Source organism: Pteropus vampyrus, unplaced genomic scaffold, assembly GCF_000151845.1.
Source record: "Pteropus vampyrus isolate Shadow unplaced genomic scaffold, Pvam_2.0 Scaffold138, whole genome shotgun sequence".
Classification (NCBI taxonomy): Eukaryota; Metazoa; Chordata; class Mammalia; order Chiroptera; family Pteropodidae; genus Pteropus; species Pteropus vampyrus.
In genome coordinates this window covers 1,514,015-1,528,179 of record NW_011888919.1, presented here as the reverse complement: position 1 = coordinate 1,528,179, position 14,165 = coordinate 1,514,015, and the positions used below count along the sequence as shown (strand labels likewise).

The 14,165-nt window shown below is 59.3% G+C and overlaps 2 protein-coding genes across 2 annotated transcripts in view; one reads left to right on the top strand and one right to left on the bottom strand.

Annotated features, from left to right (window-relative positions):
- Positions 1–4,539, top strand: part of CLASRP (CLK4 associating serine/arginine rich protein) — a 24,289-nt gene extending 19,750 nt beyond the window's left edge. The window contains exons 11-18 of the mRNA XM_023535245.1: positions 725–1,066; positions 1,282–1,321; positions 1,671–1,731; positions 1,940–1,998; positions 2,092–2,138; positions 3,662–3,744; positions 4,117–4,141; positions 4,411–4,539. Of these exons, the coding sequence (XP_023391013.1) occupies positions 725–1,066; positions 1,282–1,321; positions 1,671–1,731; positions 1,940–1,998; positions 2,092–2,138; positions 3,662–3,744; positions 4,117–4,141; positions 4,411–4,453 (700 nt within the window). The 3' untranslated portion in view covers positions 4,454–4,539. The remainder of the gene's footprint in view (positions 1–724; positions 1,067–1,281; positions 1,322–1,670; positions 1,732–1,939; positions 1,999–2,091; positions 2,139–3,661; positions 3,745–4,116; positions 4,142–4,410) is intronic.
- A 429-nt stretch (positions 4,540–4,968) lies between these two features.
- Positions 4,969–8,630, bottom strand: ZNF296 (zinc finger protein 296). Its single transcript, XM_011367965.2, has 3 exons — positions 8,228–8,630; positions 7,869–8,018; positions 4,969–6,050 (listed from the first exon to the last, which is right to left on the bottom strand). Exons 1-3 carry the CDS (start codon positions 8,523–8,525, stop codon positions 5,068–5,070), a joined length of 1,431 nt encoding a protein of 476 aa, XP_011366267.1. The 5' UTR covers positions 8,526–8,630; the 3' UTR covers positions 4,969–5,067.
- Positions 8,631–14,165: the final 5,535 nt, after the last annotated feature.

Sequence of the window (14,165 nt, the reverse complement as noted above, 5' to 3'; positions counted from 1 at the left end):
GGGCACACGTCCTATCCGACCGGTCATTGGCTGCTTGGTGCCAGGCCTGGTGTTGCTCAACTTCTGGTTTTTCAAGAGAGGTTGAGAGTCTAGATTTTTAAAGGGCAGCTCGCGTTTTCTCAACAGTGTCTGTAAATTTGAAATTTGTAAAAACCCAGGACAGCCCCAACAGAACCGGGGGCGGGGGACACTAGATTTGGTTTCCAGGTCAGTCACTATAGGCGGACTTGAGGCGATGACAGGAGAAAGGCCGGGGACGGGAGTCTGGTCACATCTTGAATGCCAGCCTTCAGGGGAGCCCTAGCGGAGGAGCCCCAGGGTCTCGAACAGAGAGAGGACAGGGCTGCTTGTCCCCAGGCTAGATCCTGTGGGTCTGCGTTGCAGCCTGATGGGGCAACTGATCCCCACTGGTGTGAGACTCTGGGCCCCAGCAAGGGGAGGAGGTGGTGAGGGCGTAGATGAGGTCACACCTCTTGAGCACCCAGAGCTGGGGACCGTGTGAAAAGTACGGAGCCAACCAGCCAGGTCCTGCCCTCCCAGAGATCACCTCCCAGGGAGCTGGGTGGATGGGTAATGAGTGAGTTTCAGGGTGGTTTATCAGAGGGTGGTCTGAGTTTAGACTGAGTAAGGCCAGGGAGCAGCTGGGGGGTTTCTGCAGGAAAGGAGCTAGAGGGAAGTGGGGTCACACTGGAACCAACCACAGGGCTTTGAAGGAGGGCTGAAGATTCAGAGCCGGCGGGGAGGTGTGCGAATGGGGTCCCTGGAGCCTCACAGCGTCTCTCCTGCCCCGCCGTGCCCCCAGGAGCCGCTCCCGCTCAGGGGACCGGTACAGACGGGGCGGCCGGGGCCCCCGGCACCACAGCAGCAGCCGCAGCCGCAGCAGCTGGTCCCTCAGCCCGTCCCGCAGTCGCAGCCTGACTCAGAGCCGCAGCCCCAGCCAGAGCCGCAGTCGCAGCCCCAGCCAGAGCCGCAGTCGCAGCCATAGCCAGAGTCACTCGCCGTCACCCGCAAGGGAGAAGCTGACCAGGCCAGCAGCGTCCCCTGCTGTGGGCGAGAAGCTGAAAAAGTGAGCAGAGGCAGGGCTGGGGAGAGAGGGTTGTCAGCCGCAGGTGGGGGATGGTTTTCATTGTCGTCTTTTCGAAGGAGGTCTGAGGGGGACACAGCCCTGTACTGAGGGATCTGAGAGCGACAGGGTGCCTCCCTGGGGGTGTCGCAGGCCCATGACCTTGAGTTTCTGAATGTGCGGGGTCTGAGATGGCAGCTGTCTTTTCCTCCTTCCAGGACCGAACCTGCCGCTGGTAAAGAGACAGGAGCTGCCAAAGTCAGTAAGAATTTGGAACTCGCCCGTCTAACTCCCGCCAGCAGCAGTGCCCGAGAGCTGGGCCCGGTGGGCCTGCAGGGGGGCCCGGGTGGGCCGGGAGATCCAGCCCCGGGAATCGAGGGGGACCGGGGGGCGGGTGGGGGGCTCTATCCCACGAGATCCGTGTCCGCCTCCCCTCCTCACTGTCTACTGGGCTCCCTCTGTCCCTGGGCCTCCCCACCCTCGTGGTGGGTGTCCACAGCCTGTCCCTCCCCACATGCCCCCACAAGTCCCAGGCTCGTGGATGAGGTGGGTCGTGGGAGCTCCGGGACACCCACCCCCTCTCCCGCCTCTTCTCCCCCTTCCCCAGCCCAAGCTGACGCCGCAGGAGAAGCTGAAGCTGAGGATGCAGAAGGCACTGAACAGGCAGTGTACGTCTCCCCATCTGTCCCTCAGTTCTTCCAAGCCCCGCTTCCTTCCAGCCTGGCCTTGGGGAGGAGTGGGAACGCCCGCCGCTCTGCTGCCTCTGCGCCGTGGGCCTCAGGAGGCAGGCACTGTGGTGCTCAGAGCACGGCTTCCACACGGAAGTGGAGACTCTTGTGGGTCCCCCTCAGTCACCGTGATCCTCCCTCCCCGCAGTCAAGGCGGATAAGAAGGCCGCTCAGGAGAAGATGATACAGCAGGAACATGAGCGTCAGGTCAGGGCGGAGTGAGGGGTGGGGCTCGGGTGGGGCGCCAGGGTGCCAGCCGGGCCAGCCCTCACCGCCCCTTCACTGCCGCCTCTGCCACAGGAGCGGGAAGATGAGCTTCGCGCCATGGCCCGCAAGATCCGTATGAAGTAAGCTGGTCCCCGCCGCCTGTATCGGGGCCACGGCTACCTGCTTCTGGGCCATCCCCCCACCCGCCTCGTTCCCCACCACCCAGCTCTGAGCTAGAGCCCTGGCGGAGCCCCGAGTGGAAAAGTCGGAGCCCCCTCTGGGCCTCAGTTTCCTCTCTCCACCCCCAGTGTACTCCTCTCTGCTCCGCCAGCCTCCAGCATACATTGCTGTTCTCTTGGCGCGGACCCCTACCCGGTCCCGTCTGTCACTCCACTGGCCATTCTGTCTGGAGTAGCACCTGAAAACACTCCGTTTTCCAGCCCTGCTATCTTTGCCTTGAAGCACTAACCCCCACCTGTGTTTTTGATTATTGTTGGGGTCCCCACTGAGGTGTCAGATCCAGCTGCTGGCCTCTTGCTGGGTGCTCAGCCTCTAGAACACTGAGGTGGCGCTCTGTTAGTTGAAGGGTCGGTCTCTAGCCAGCCCCGTGGCCAGTCCGGCCCAGTGCTGGGAGACGGCTTCTTTCGTCTGCATTCTGCTTCTCTCATCATCTCGTGTCTTCCTCTGCGGAGCCGAGTGGCTCGGAGCCTAGGGCAGACAAACTTGGGGTCCAGTGCCAGCTCTGTCTCTCACTGTGTGGCCCTGGGTGGGGGGCACTAGTCCTCTCGGTGCTGACCTCACAGGATAGCTTGGGGATTTGTGCCCATAAGGCCTCAGTCCTCCCAGGGCCATACTGGACACCGTAGTACTTCGTGTTGGCAAGGAGGGGAGTCAGTGATGGGACTGTGTCAGCTGTTACTCTTTTCTGGTTGCACCCGTACTTGTTGTAAGTCCTTGGACAAGCTACTTAACCCCTCTGAGCGGGATTCCTTCCTCTGTGGGGAGACGGGAGACGTAATGATGCACATGTCTCGGTGGGATCCCGCTCTAGGGTGTAGGAAGGCCTGGTGCCCGACCCCACTGCTCTGAGTCATTGTTGTCAGTTTATTGCATGCGCTTCGTGTGTTGTGCTTCCGAGGGATGCTGCACACTTCCATCGGCAGCTGGGCAGAGTGCCCAGCAACTCGGTGTCATGGTCAGTCAGACCTGGGTTCTGATCCCACCTCCGCCACCCACCAGCTGTGGGCCTTTCTCCCGAGCCTTAGTTTGCTCAGCTTCAAAATGGGAATGCAATAGTTGTCCTATCTCAGCCAGGTCAGGGCCAGGAGAAGATCCGCAGTAAATGTCACCTGTGGGGTTGCAAATTCTAGTCTGACGATTAAGCGCTCATGTTAATTGGTGTAAGCCCCTCTGCTCACTGCCTGCGCCCTGAGTGGGACAGGAAATGATCCACCCACCCAGCCCTCCTGTCTGTTTGGCGAGCCTTTCGTAGCAAGGCTGACTGAGACTGTGGTCCTGCCTCTGCCCAGCAGCACCCCCTCTGGGCAGACTGTCCTCATTTCCCAGTGAAGATGGTTTGCTCTTGCACTGGGGCTGGCCTTGGAGTTCAGTGTTGTGGGCTGCACGCTCAGCCGTCCTGGGTTGCCTTCCCTTGCCTGTGCAGGGAGCGGGAACGCCGAGAGAAGGAGAGAGAAGAATGGGAACGCCAGTACAGCCGGCAGAGCCGCTCGCCCTCCCCCCGTTACAGTGAGTGTCCTCCTGGCCGCTGGGTTGGAAGAGCTGGGTGGAGGCTCTGGGGCTTTAAAAAAAGAAGCGATGTCAGAACCAGTCACAAAAAAACGTGGTACTTTTTCACGTTAGTCTTCTGTAAATTAAAATTCAAGACCGTAAGTGCACAGGCACGTAGCGTTGTCTCCGTCACAAGGGACTTGCAGGAATTAGAAGAATCACCCGTTTCTGGCACATTGGTGTGGGCGGGGGGCACAGATTGCAGTCCCACAGTGGACGTGCCGGACGCGCCTGTCTGGCCTCAGCTGGAGACACATCAGAGGTCCAGCCCCGGAGCCACTCCTGGGCCCTGGGCATTTGCTGTGTCCTCACCCCCTCCTCTCATTCCAGGCCGAGAATACAGCTCTTCCCGAAGGTGAGCAGGGTCCTTGGGAATCACTGTCCAGTGGGAGGGCCTGGTGGGTTCCTCTTCCCCCACCTTGCACTTTACAGTTTTCGGAGCTACCTCCTCCCTCATACCTCCTTCACTCCCTCCCTCGGCAGCTGACTCCCGACCACTGCAGCCCCACGGTCCCCAGGCATGTTGGTGCATGTTGGTGCATGTGTGTATGTGTGCACAGGGCAGGGCTCCTGTGGTCCCGCAGCCCTGCCCCACCCTCACAGGGCCCTCCCCTCTCTCTCCAGGCGCTCAAGGTCCAGATCCCGAAGCCCCCACTACCGACATTAGGCAGGAGTGTGGGGGACGAGGGCTCAAGCTGCGATGCTGCTTGTTTTGTTCTCTAATGAAATAAATTCAAAAGTTATTTAATTCCCTTTACCTGGCCTCATTGTTGTCCGTGTGGTGGGTGCGGGGCTCCCAAACCCCCGTACCCCCAGCTGGGGAGGAAGCTTGCTGGGGTTGGGGGACAGGTGTGTGTTGCCCGTGGGATACCCAACCTGGGTCTGGTTGGCTGTGGCTCCGTGAGGGCAGGGGCTCGATCTGCTGGGAAAAGGGCCCACATGTGGAGGCCAGGCCCGGACTTTGCCCAGGGCCTCCGGTGACAGGTCCAGGCCTCTCCCTGCCCTCGCCCACACCAGGAACCGGGAGCACGGCTTTCTGTGCCAGTCCTGCTGCGCCCCAGGCACTGGGGGCCAGCCTTCCCCTCACCCCCTCATTCTAAACCGGTCTGTCCAGCCGTCCACCCCAAGGATGGGAAGCCTCCTGCTCTACCTCAGACACCTTGAGAAAGCAGAGTCCACACGTGTGTAACTGGGATTTATTCACAGCGGGGGAAGGACAAGGTCGACACACCTGGTGGCAGTGGTACCGGGGACAGCGGGGAGGCGGGGCATTCCTGCGGCTCAGGCCTCCTCTCCTGCCTTGGGATGCTTCTGCCGCAGGTGTTTGTCCAGTGTGGCCCGCAGGCCGAAGGGCACGCGGCAGTGGGGGCACTCGAAGCGGGCACCCCCGGGCCCCAGGCCGTGCATGCGGCGGTGGCGGTTGAGCTTGCTGCTCTGGGCGCAGGCGTAGGGGCACAGCTCGCAGGCGTAGGGCCGCTCCCCGGTGTGTGAGCGCCGGTGCACCGTCAGGTTGCTGCTGTTGGCGAAGTGCTTCCCGCAGAACTCGCAGCTGCCCCCAGATCCACGGCTCTTGCCCACCGGCTTTGGCGTCTTCTTGGGTGACATTTTTGGGCTCTGGACAGGGTCAGTTCTCTCTTCCTTGACGGCGACTTGCCAACCGTCCCCGCCGGGGCCCACTTGGGCCCCACCACCGGGAGCCCCAGGTTCTTGCACACCTGCTGTGGCGGCGGCTCCAGCCCCTTCCCCACCGCTGCACGAGAGGGCACTGGCCGGGGCGGCAGCGTGGGCCGCTGGCTCTGGCGGGGCGGCAGAGGCCTGCTCCTCACTGGCGTTGGCCATGTCGGGGCTCTGGGGCAGCAGCTGCTGGTGGGTCTTCTTGTGGCGGTTGAGCTTGCTGCTCTGGGCGCAGGCGTAGGGACACTGGTCGCAGGCGTAGGGCCGCTCGCCCGTGTGTGAACGCATGTGCACCTTGAGGTTGCTGAAGGAGCTGAGGGTCTTCATACAAACGGGGCAGGTGGGGCTCCGCCGGGGAAGGCTGCTTGCCCGGGGGCTCTTGGCCTCTGCTTCTGGCCCCAACACTGCTGACACTGCAGACACGGCCGCGGCCACCTCTGCCAGGCCCAGCAGTGGGGTCTCCGGGGCCTCGGGTTCTGTCTGGTAGATGGCCATTCCGTGGTCCCACTGGGCGTGGCGGAGCAGCTTCCAGGCCCTCTCGAACTGCCGGCCGCAACGGAGGCAGATCAAGGCCTTCAGGTCCTCGAGTTCTGCAGAGAGAAGGGTCAGGTGTTAGTGTGATGGGTCAGAGGCATGAGGCTTGCACGTCACGGCTGCCAGTTAGGGTTGGGAAAAGCTGTTCAGGGCCCGAGGACAGAGGGCAGGCGAACTCCCTGCCCTCAGGAAGCAGATGTTCGGGGAGGCGGACGGACACACAAGAAGCGAAGAAAATCTGGAGTGGGTGATGAAGCCGTGAGGGTTTTCTGTGTTTGAAAATCTTCAAGAAAAACTGAAAAGTTAAAACGGGGCGGGGTGGGGGGTGGCATTCCGGAAGGCCATGCTGAGGAGGTGACCAAAACCAGTGTGCCAGGCGCTGGGCCATGCCTCCGTCTACTCTCACAACTTTCCTTCACGACAAGAAAACCTCCATTTTCAGCTGGTAAAATGGAGGCAGAGACATTTCCATTTCTCCAAGGTCACACAGCTTGGAAGGGGTAGGGGCCCTGCGGTTTCAATCCAGAAACCTGGGGAGTGGGGAAGGGGTTTTCAAAGGTCGTTGGTTTAATAATAAATACTGCTCTTGATGACTGAGTGGGTTCCTGTCAGGACCCACACGCCTGGGTTCCATGCCCTGCAGAAGAGGGAGCCAAGGTCTAAGATGGGGGAGAAGGCTTAGCAGCCACCTACTGAGGCAAGGGGGTAGCAAGCTAGGTTCCCCACTTCTGCACAGACCCCCCCAAATTTGATATTTTCTCTAGGTCCTCCATTCACTATCAGTAAGGTACTTCCTAGATCCACTGCTACTTGGATGGAGGTGGCTTTCCTGACACAACTCCAGGGTCAAGAGCACAGGCTGAGGCTGGAGAAAGTCCACTTGGCCTGACTTCAGTCTCGCTCTCCTTGGCTGTGGGATCTTGGGCAAGAAATACCCCTCTCTGAGCCTGTTTCCACGTTTGCTAGAATATGGGGGTCCTAGGAATTCTCTCCCTTTTAGGGTTATGGTGACTTCGAATAGGAAACAACTCGAATTGGGTCCATGTAAGCCCTCGGTAATCCTCCAAGTCCAAGAGTCTCAGTGATTCGTTCCAATAATTCCATCACAGACCCTCTGTCACTATAGGACCCTCCCTCTGGCCCAGCGCAGAACATAATTCCATTTCTCAAAAGTCCCAGGAGCACAAGGGCCAGGGGTCTGGAAATCGCACATCTGGATAAGTGCCACAGGCAATGTTGATCAAAAGCTCACTATGAGCCTAGAACAATGTTAAGGGTTTAATTCTGTCCCAAGAGAAGGAACCCAGGTGCCCGGACACTTAGGACCTGGCTCAAACCAGGGGCTTCCCAGCAAGCAGGGCTGGGAGATTCCGTGTGGGGGAGGGGAGGCCAGAAGCCCCTTCCCTGGCTCTGAGCAAATGCACCAGCACCTCAATCGCCAGTGATAAAGAGGTAGAAGAGGGTGGCAACACCCTCCTTCCAGCTGGCCTCAGCCCCCCTCCCCCAGGCCACTGCCCTCCCCAGAGGTCCCCACTACTGCCACACTGGTCCAGCCACCTGGCCAGTTATTTCTGGCCAAGGGGAAGGAGAAGTGAAACCAGATTGGGGGGGTCTGTGTGTGGCAAATCCCCAGACCAGTCTTCTGGGGCTGGCCACACCCTGTGGGCTGCCCTCCTTCTCTGCCCAGCCCCGCCTCCCCACCCCCCACCCCACCACTAGTCCCAGCCCTAGGACAGGGCAGGCCCTGGCCACGCCTAGGCTGCACCCAAAAGGGGAAGTAGTGCTCACTGCCCCGCCTGTCCAGTACAGCCCCTTCTCCCACAGGAAGCCGAGCCCTTGAATTTGAGAGGGGTCCGCATCCTAGCTTTACTCACCTGAACCCTGGCAAGGGTTGGTGCCCCTATAGAGCTGACAGCCCAGCTTCTTGTGGTCCATGAAAGTAGTGATGGCCTTCAGCGGGAAGGTCTGCAAGCAGCGGCCGCAGGTCAACATATCTGGGTGTTTGTCGGTCCACGGCTGGCGGCCTGCAGGGAGGAAGTGGGTGGTGAGCGTGAGGTGGGGCCAGGATGGGGGCTGGGGGTTGCAAGCGAGAGCGGGGAAACCCGAAGGTCAGAAGGAGGCCAGGACCCAGCGACGGAAATACGGCAGGGGCTGGGGGGCGGTGTCGGGAGGAGGGGGTCCCACCCGAGAGAGAAAGGGGAGAGTGGTGGGGCTTCAGGCAGGGGGCGCTCACCGTGAGGGTTCGGGATCAGAGGCATCCACGGCGCCCACTGGTTCCGCGCGCTGAAGGCGTGGAGGGGGCCGCCGGCGGGCACCGGGCCAGGGGAGTGGCGGGGTTCGCCCTCGAACCGCCCCGGCGCGGGCACTTCCTTTGGGGAGAAGGGACCCAGCCCCAGGGCCTGCAAGGGCCAAGGGTTCGGCTCAGGCTTCACATCGATGATTAGGTCCCGCATCTCCGTCTCGTCGTCTGAGTTGGCGGCGGGCGCGGGGTCTACTCGGCGGGGCGTGCAGCCGGCCTTGCGGCGGGACATGAGTCGTGGCCCAGGCGAGCTGGCGGGCTGGCGGGCTGGCGAGCTGGCAGGCGGAGGACGAGCGAGCTGCGCGCGTTCAGAGCGAGGCGCTCAGGTGAGTGACTGCCGCGACTGGCCGCGAACTTTTACACGTGCTAGCCCAGCCTGTGGCTCCGCCCCCGAGGGCGGGGCCTGATGGGAGAGAACGGGGCAGCCCCGCAGGGGCCCCCCGCCGGCGGCCAGACTCAATCAGAGCCATGCTCACTGCGTTCGCCTTATTGATCACACCTTAATGTCACCGACTTCACACGGACACGCAGAGAAACGGCTTTTTCGGATCCCGTTTTCGGGCTGATGAAACTGAGGCACAGGGTCTCCGCAAACACCCCCAAGCGAGAAAATGGTAGGGACCACGTTTCTAACTAGGCTCCTAACAGTAATCTGGACTCTTTCAGTAAATGCATTACAATAAAAATTCACTGGGCAAACATATCGAGCGCCTACTGTGCACTGGGGGTACAGCAGTGAACTAAACAGACAGTCATCTCTCACCTCCCGGTTTATTGGTTAGGGAGACCACTTCAACAATAAGCGTAAAATCCAGAGTGCCTACCAGAATGACAAGTGCGGTGTGGAGCCAGTAAAACTAAGAAGGGTTGTCAAGGGGCGGGATGACTGGGATGAGGTCCTCAATTTTCTCCCCACGCCAGGGAAGGGTGTGGCGGCAAGCGAGCCAGCCAGCCTCTGTGTTCAAGAATAAGAAGGAGGGGGTGAGGGGGCCAGGGCGAGAGGTAAGGGGGTGATTGTGTTCTGTGAGAAAATGGAGTCAGCTCCAAGTGGGCCTTTTGACGACTTTAAAGGCTTTGGTTAACAGAGTCGTGAGCCTCGGGAGGGGTTTGAGCAGAAGAGGGTTGCGATCAAGTACATCTATTTTGCTCCTACACTTGGAATTGCCACGAAAGCCAACTGTCTTACCTCCCTTCGCTCGGGCCTCCTAGAACTTCCCTCCTCAAAGCAGCCCTCTCAGATCACGTTTGAAGTGGCATCAACACCCTGCCCCACCCTCCAGCCCTTACAAGTTTTCTTTTCTTCCTGGCACCAACCACATCATAATACAGAACAGTTTTCTTGACTATCCTCTCCCTTCCTCCCACCCCACACAAGTCCCCTGAGGTCAGGGCCAGAGTCTGTCCTGCCAGGTGGGTCCCCAGCGCAGTGCTGAGTGAATTTCACATGCTAATCTCCTGGAGTGCTTGCTCCAGGCCCCAGGGTTCCTCATATTGTTATTCAGGTCTTGGCTTGATTGTCCTCCTGAGAGCAGAGGGCCTCCCTGACCACGGTATCTAAAGTAGCCCCACCCTACTGAAGGCCTTATGGATTGTACTCTATGACCTCCATCTGTCCCCAGTTCCCTCCTGGGCCTCAGTTTCCCCATCTGTTCCCTGAGGTAGCTTCTTCAGTGCCACCTTCTTCTCTCCGACCACCCGATTAAAGAAGCTCATCAACGCTGCCACCTGCTCCTATCCCACCACCCTTATTTTATTTCGTTTACATCACCCATCAAGCCCCCAAGGATCTTGTGGAGGTTTTTGCTCGTGTATACCCCATTCTACCCCTCCCAGCTCCCCTATAATGTCGGTTCTGAGAGGGCAGGAGGGAAGTCTATCTCGTTCACGAACAGAGCCCCTAATCCTTCAAAGTTCAGTCAACAAATGTGTATTGAGCTCCTGCTATGCGCATTCTTTCAATAGACATTTGCAGAGGGCCTGTGTGCTAGGCACTAGACCTTAGGGATCCAGTGGGAAGCAGAGACCCACAAGACCCCCTCCTTTAGTAAAACCCTGTGGAAGAGGTGCATTCTGTCTGAGCCCAGACCTGCGAGGTTCCACAGCACCGCACGCCAGCCGCTCCGCCCTTCCGGGCCTGGGTTTCCTTTGTGAAATAGGGCTACAGGATAATGACCGCCTCGGGTCCACCCCAGCTCCTGCTCTCCGAGGTTTTGTTCCTGGTGCCTGGCTGCCCAGAGCATGATCTCAAAGTTTCAAGTAGGGTAGGTGGGGTCGGGACTGGAGGTGAGGGATTGGAGTTCGCACGTGTAGTGGGGGGTGGGGTAGGCAAGACCAAGCTCTGCCCTTAAACCCTCTTGGAGCCTCAATTTCTTCTTCTGTAAAATGGGCATGCTGGACGCCCCCACCTCGCAGACGGTGCTTCAGATCCAAGCGTGCGGCCACGGTCGCCGGCCGGCGGGGTGATGTCCCGGAGCTGTGCGGGCTTCCGAGCCCGCGAGCCCGCCCGCGACCACGTGGGGCGGCTGAGGCGGCTGGCGGAACCCAGGCTCGGCGGCTCGCTGCCCGCCCGAGCCGCTGCAGGCGGGGCGCCGGCGGAAGTGGGGGCGCCGACCGCGCGGACCTCGGTGAGTGCGGGGTGTTTGGTGGTGGGTGGGTGGCGAGCACCTTCGCTTGTCCACCGGCGGGCAAGACTGCAGCGGCGGGAAGAGGCAGGTCCGCGCCTACGGCCGTGGCAGTGGGGACGTTCCGGTCCCCGTAGGTCTGCACCCGGGACTCCGGTCGGAGCGCGGGATCCGGGACGTTCCCGCGCCAGGGGTGGGGCGGGGAGCCGGGGAGCGCGGAAAAGAAAATTGACCGTGGTGGTAACAGTTATAACGGCAGCAATCGGCAGACCCCCCCTCCCCTTTCCCGGGGTGAGATCGCTGGCCCGATCAGAGCAGGGGGGTGGGGAGAATGTCCACCCCAGGGTGGTGCGGGGAGTGGGATCCTGGGGCCCGGGAAGACCTACTTAGTTTAAGAAAAGGAGAGATGGGTGGCCAGGGAGGACTTGAAAGGAAACTGACCCGCCCAGGGGGCAGAGGGGAGGGGAAAGACTAGGTTCTTGGGGTTCTGACCCTTTCTGAAGGCCCCATTGAGCTAATTTGCATCTATGGGGTGTGTGTGGACATGTCACCACCTTGGTTAACTAGGTCTGGTAGCTTCGTCGTTAACCTGGTAGCTCAGCTGCTTTCCTACCCTGGCCACTGAAGAAGAGCTGGCTAAATTGTTTACGGAGCTGATCCTTCTCATTTTCTTCAGACTGAGCACTGAGGCCCCAGGGAGGGTGGTCTGTGAGTCTCCTGCGCCTGCCATTGACCCAAGTTGATGGGCTCCTGAGTCAAACTCATTAATGTGTTTTTCGAGTCGTGGGGGATGGGTTTGGACGTCGTTTCTGAAACCTTCCGAGAAGGAATCCGTGGCTTGGAGACTGAACGGATAAAGGAGTCCAGGATCTGGTCACCAGGGAGACTAGATAATGCCTGCTTTGGCCTTCTCGGGCACACCCTATGCGACTTTTCTCAAACCAGTTTCCTCTCAGGTCACACCTTGGCTCCATACCTCCAAGGGCTGCCCTGTGCTGGCTGAAAAAAATCTGCCCTTTTGCACAGGGCACGGGCAATGGCCCCGCTCTGTGGTCACACCCACCTGGGTTCGCTCCCTTTTCCTGCCGCTCACCAGCTTGCAGCCCGCAAATGATTTGACATCTCACAGCTCCAGTTTCCTTTTCAGGAAAATGGAGAGTGCACTAGAATGACCAGCTCTCCATTCCCCTCCCACCCCACTGATGGAGAGAACGAGGCCCTGGCCCTGGCCCACCCTAATTTATTTTATCCAGGGATTTAATGTAATTCTTCAGCCACTTGCTTAATTTTCATCGGTCTCTGTTAAATACTAATCCTGGAGACAAGTTATTTCTCTTAAAACACTCAGGTGTTACCCTGGGTGGGGGGAAAGGGCCCTGGGGCCTGATGACCCTTGACTAAGCTTGGAGTGCAGTGGTCATTAGAAAACGTATATATCCCATTAATCCCATTTACTGTGGTCTTTCCCTTCAGGCAAACACCTGGGAGCCTTTCTGGCCCTGCTGTTTCCTTCAGTCCATCAGCCAATAGCGAGGGCTCTCGACTTACAAAATATGTGCTCATCTGACCACTTCTCCTACGCTCACTGTTCCCACCCCATCTCAGGCACCACCATCATCCACTGCCGACCAGTGCGGTGCCTTCCCCACTGGGATCCCTGCTTCTCCCTTTGCCCCGCACTGTCCATTCTCCATGCATCAGGCAGAGGGATCCTGTGAAAACCAAAGTCAGGTCCTGTCCCTCCTCTGCCCAGAGCCTCCCATGGCTCCCATCTCACAGAGTAGAGACCCAAGTTCTCACCATGGCCCCCAAGGCTTCTGCGTTCTGCCCCTGACCCCAGCTCCTCCACACCGGCCTCTTTGCTAAGCTTCGGAGTCGCCCTTACATAGTCTGCATTTGCTGTTCCCGCTGACTGAAAGGCTTTCCCCTTAGATCTCCACGTGGCTCAATTCTTCATTCCATTTAGGTCTGTGCTCACAGATCACCTGAGCCCCTTCCCTTCTGGAAACTACCCCCCACCCCCACCCCCACCCCAGGGTGGACCAGGCATCTCCTCTGGGCTCCTGAGGCCCTGGGGCTCCTTCATTCCAGCCCTGCCCACTCTGGGTCATCATTGTCTAGAGACAAGTCTGTGTCACCCACTGGACTGTGAGCCCACAAGAACAGGGCTGGCACACTTCACTTATAGCTGTGTCCCCAGCACCGCCCAGCGTGGGCCAGGCACAGAGCAGGCGCTAAGATAATGCGGATAAGTGAATCTTTACATTCCTTCAACAAATATTTACAGAACTTTCCCTGCGTGCCAGGCCCTAAGTGGGGCTGGGGCTGGAGACCCGAAATAATCGGACATGCCCCTTCTCAGAGGCTTATGTTCTGTGCCGGGACAGACAGTGCACAGGAAAACATCCACATTTAGTCAGGAAGAGATGGTGCTGTCAAGAAAAGCTAGTGCGGGGTGGAGGGGCTGCTCTTTTCCTCCCCACAAAGCTGGTGACCTGAGCAGTGACCTGAGTGAAGTGAGGGAGGAAGGTGAGCCACGGATATGGAAATACGTAGACGTCTCCCACCTGGACGAGGGGTCTAGGCAGTAAGAACAGCACGTGCAAAGTCCCCGAGGTGGGAATGTGCTTGGCCTATTCAAGGACCAACAAGAGCAGTGAACGAAGGGCAGAGGGCTGGGAGATGACACCAGAGCTGAGGCCTTGTAGCCTTTGTAAGGACTTGGGGTTTTGCTCTAGGGGAGGTGGGAGAGGGGACGGCTCTGAGCGGAGGAGGGATGTGATCGGACTTAGTTCTAACAGGATCCCTAAGCCGTGTGGGGGAGAGACTGGGGCGAGGGTGGAGGCTGGGAGCCCAGTGGGGAGGAGGTGCTGGTGGCTGGATGACGAGAAGGCAGTGACGGGGGATGAGAAGTTGCCAGATTCTGGGCCCATTTTTTTTTTTTTTTTTTCTGAGTGCGTTTTGAAGGTGGAGCTGACAAGCTTTCCTGAGGGGTTTTTCACGTGGGCGGTGGAGAAATGGAGGAGTCTGGGACACTGGAATGTCCTTTGCCCGTGGAATCACCAACCTCCCCGCAGAGATTCGCCCTTCTGCCAACACTCTAGAAGGTCTTTTTTTATGCTTCCTCTCACAGACGAGGACCTGGAGCAGAAAGCCGCTGGTAGAGTTGCAGTGACCTGTCCACACCGCTGGCAGCGAACCTGAGGCCAGGCTCCACCATCTCCCTGCGTCCACACCCTTTCCCTGCCCCC

Excerpts from the sequence above, each read along its gene's own strand:
- ZNF296 (XM_011367965.2), bottom strand. The coding sequence starts at position 8,525 with ATGTCCCGCCGCAAGGCCGGCTGCACGCCCCGCCGAGTAGACCCCGCG. Across the intron at positions 8,019-8,227 it reads TCTGATCCCGAACCCTCACG|GCCGCCAGCCGTGGACCGAC; the intron begins GTGAGCGCCCCC and ends TCCTCCCTGCAG. Across the intron at positions 6,051-7,868 it reads CAACCCTTGCCAGGGTTCAG|AACTCGAGGACCTGAAGGCC; the intron begins GTGAGTAAAGCT and ends TTCTCTCTGCAG.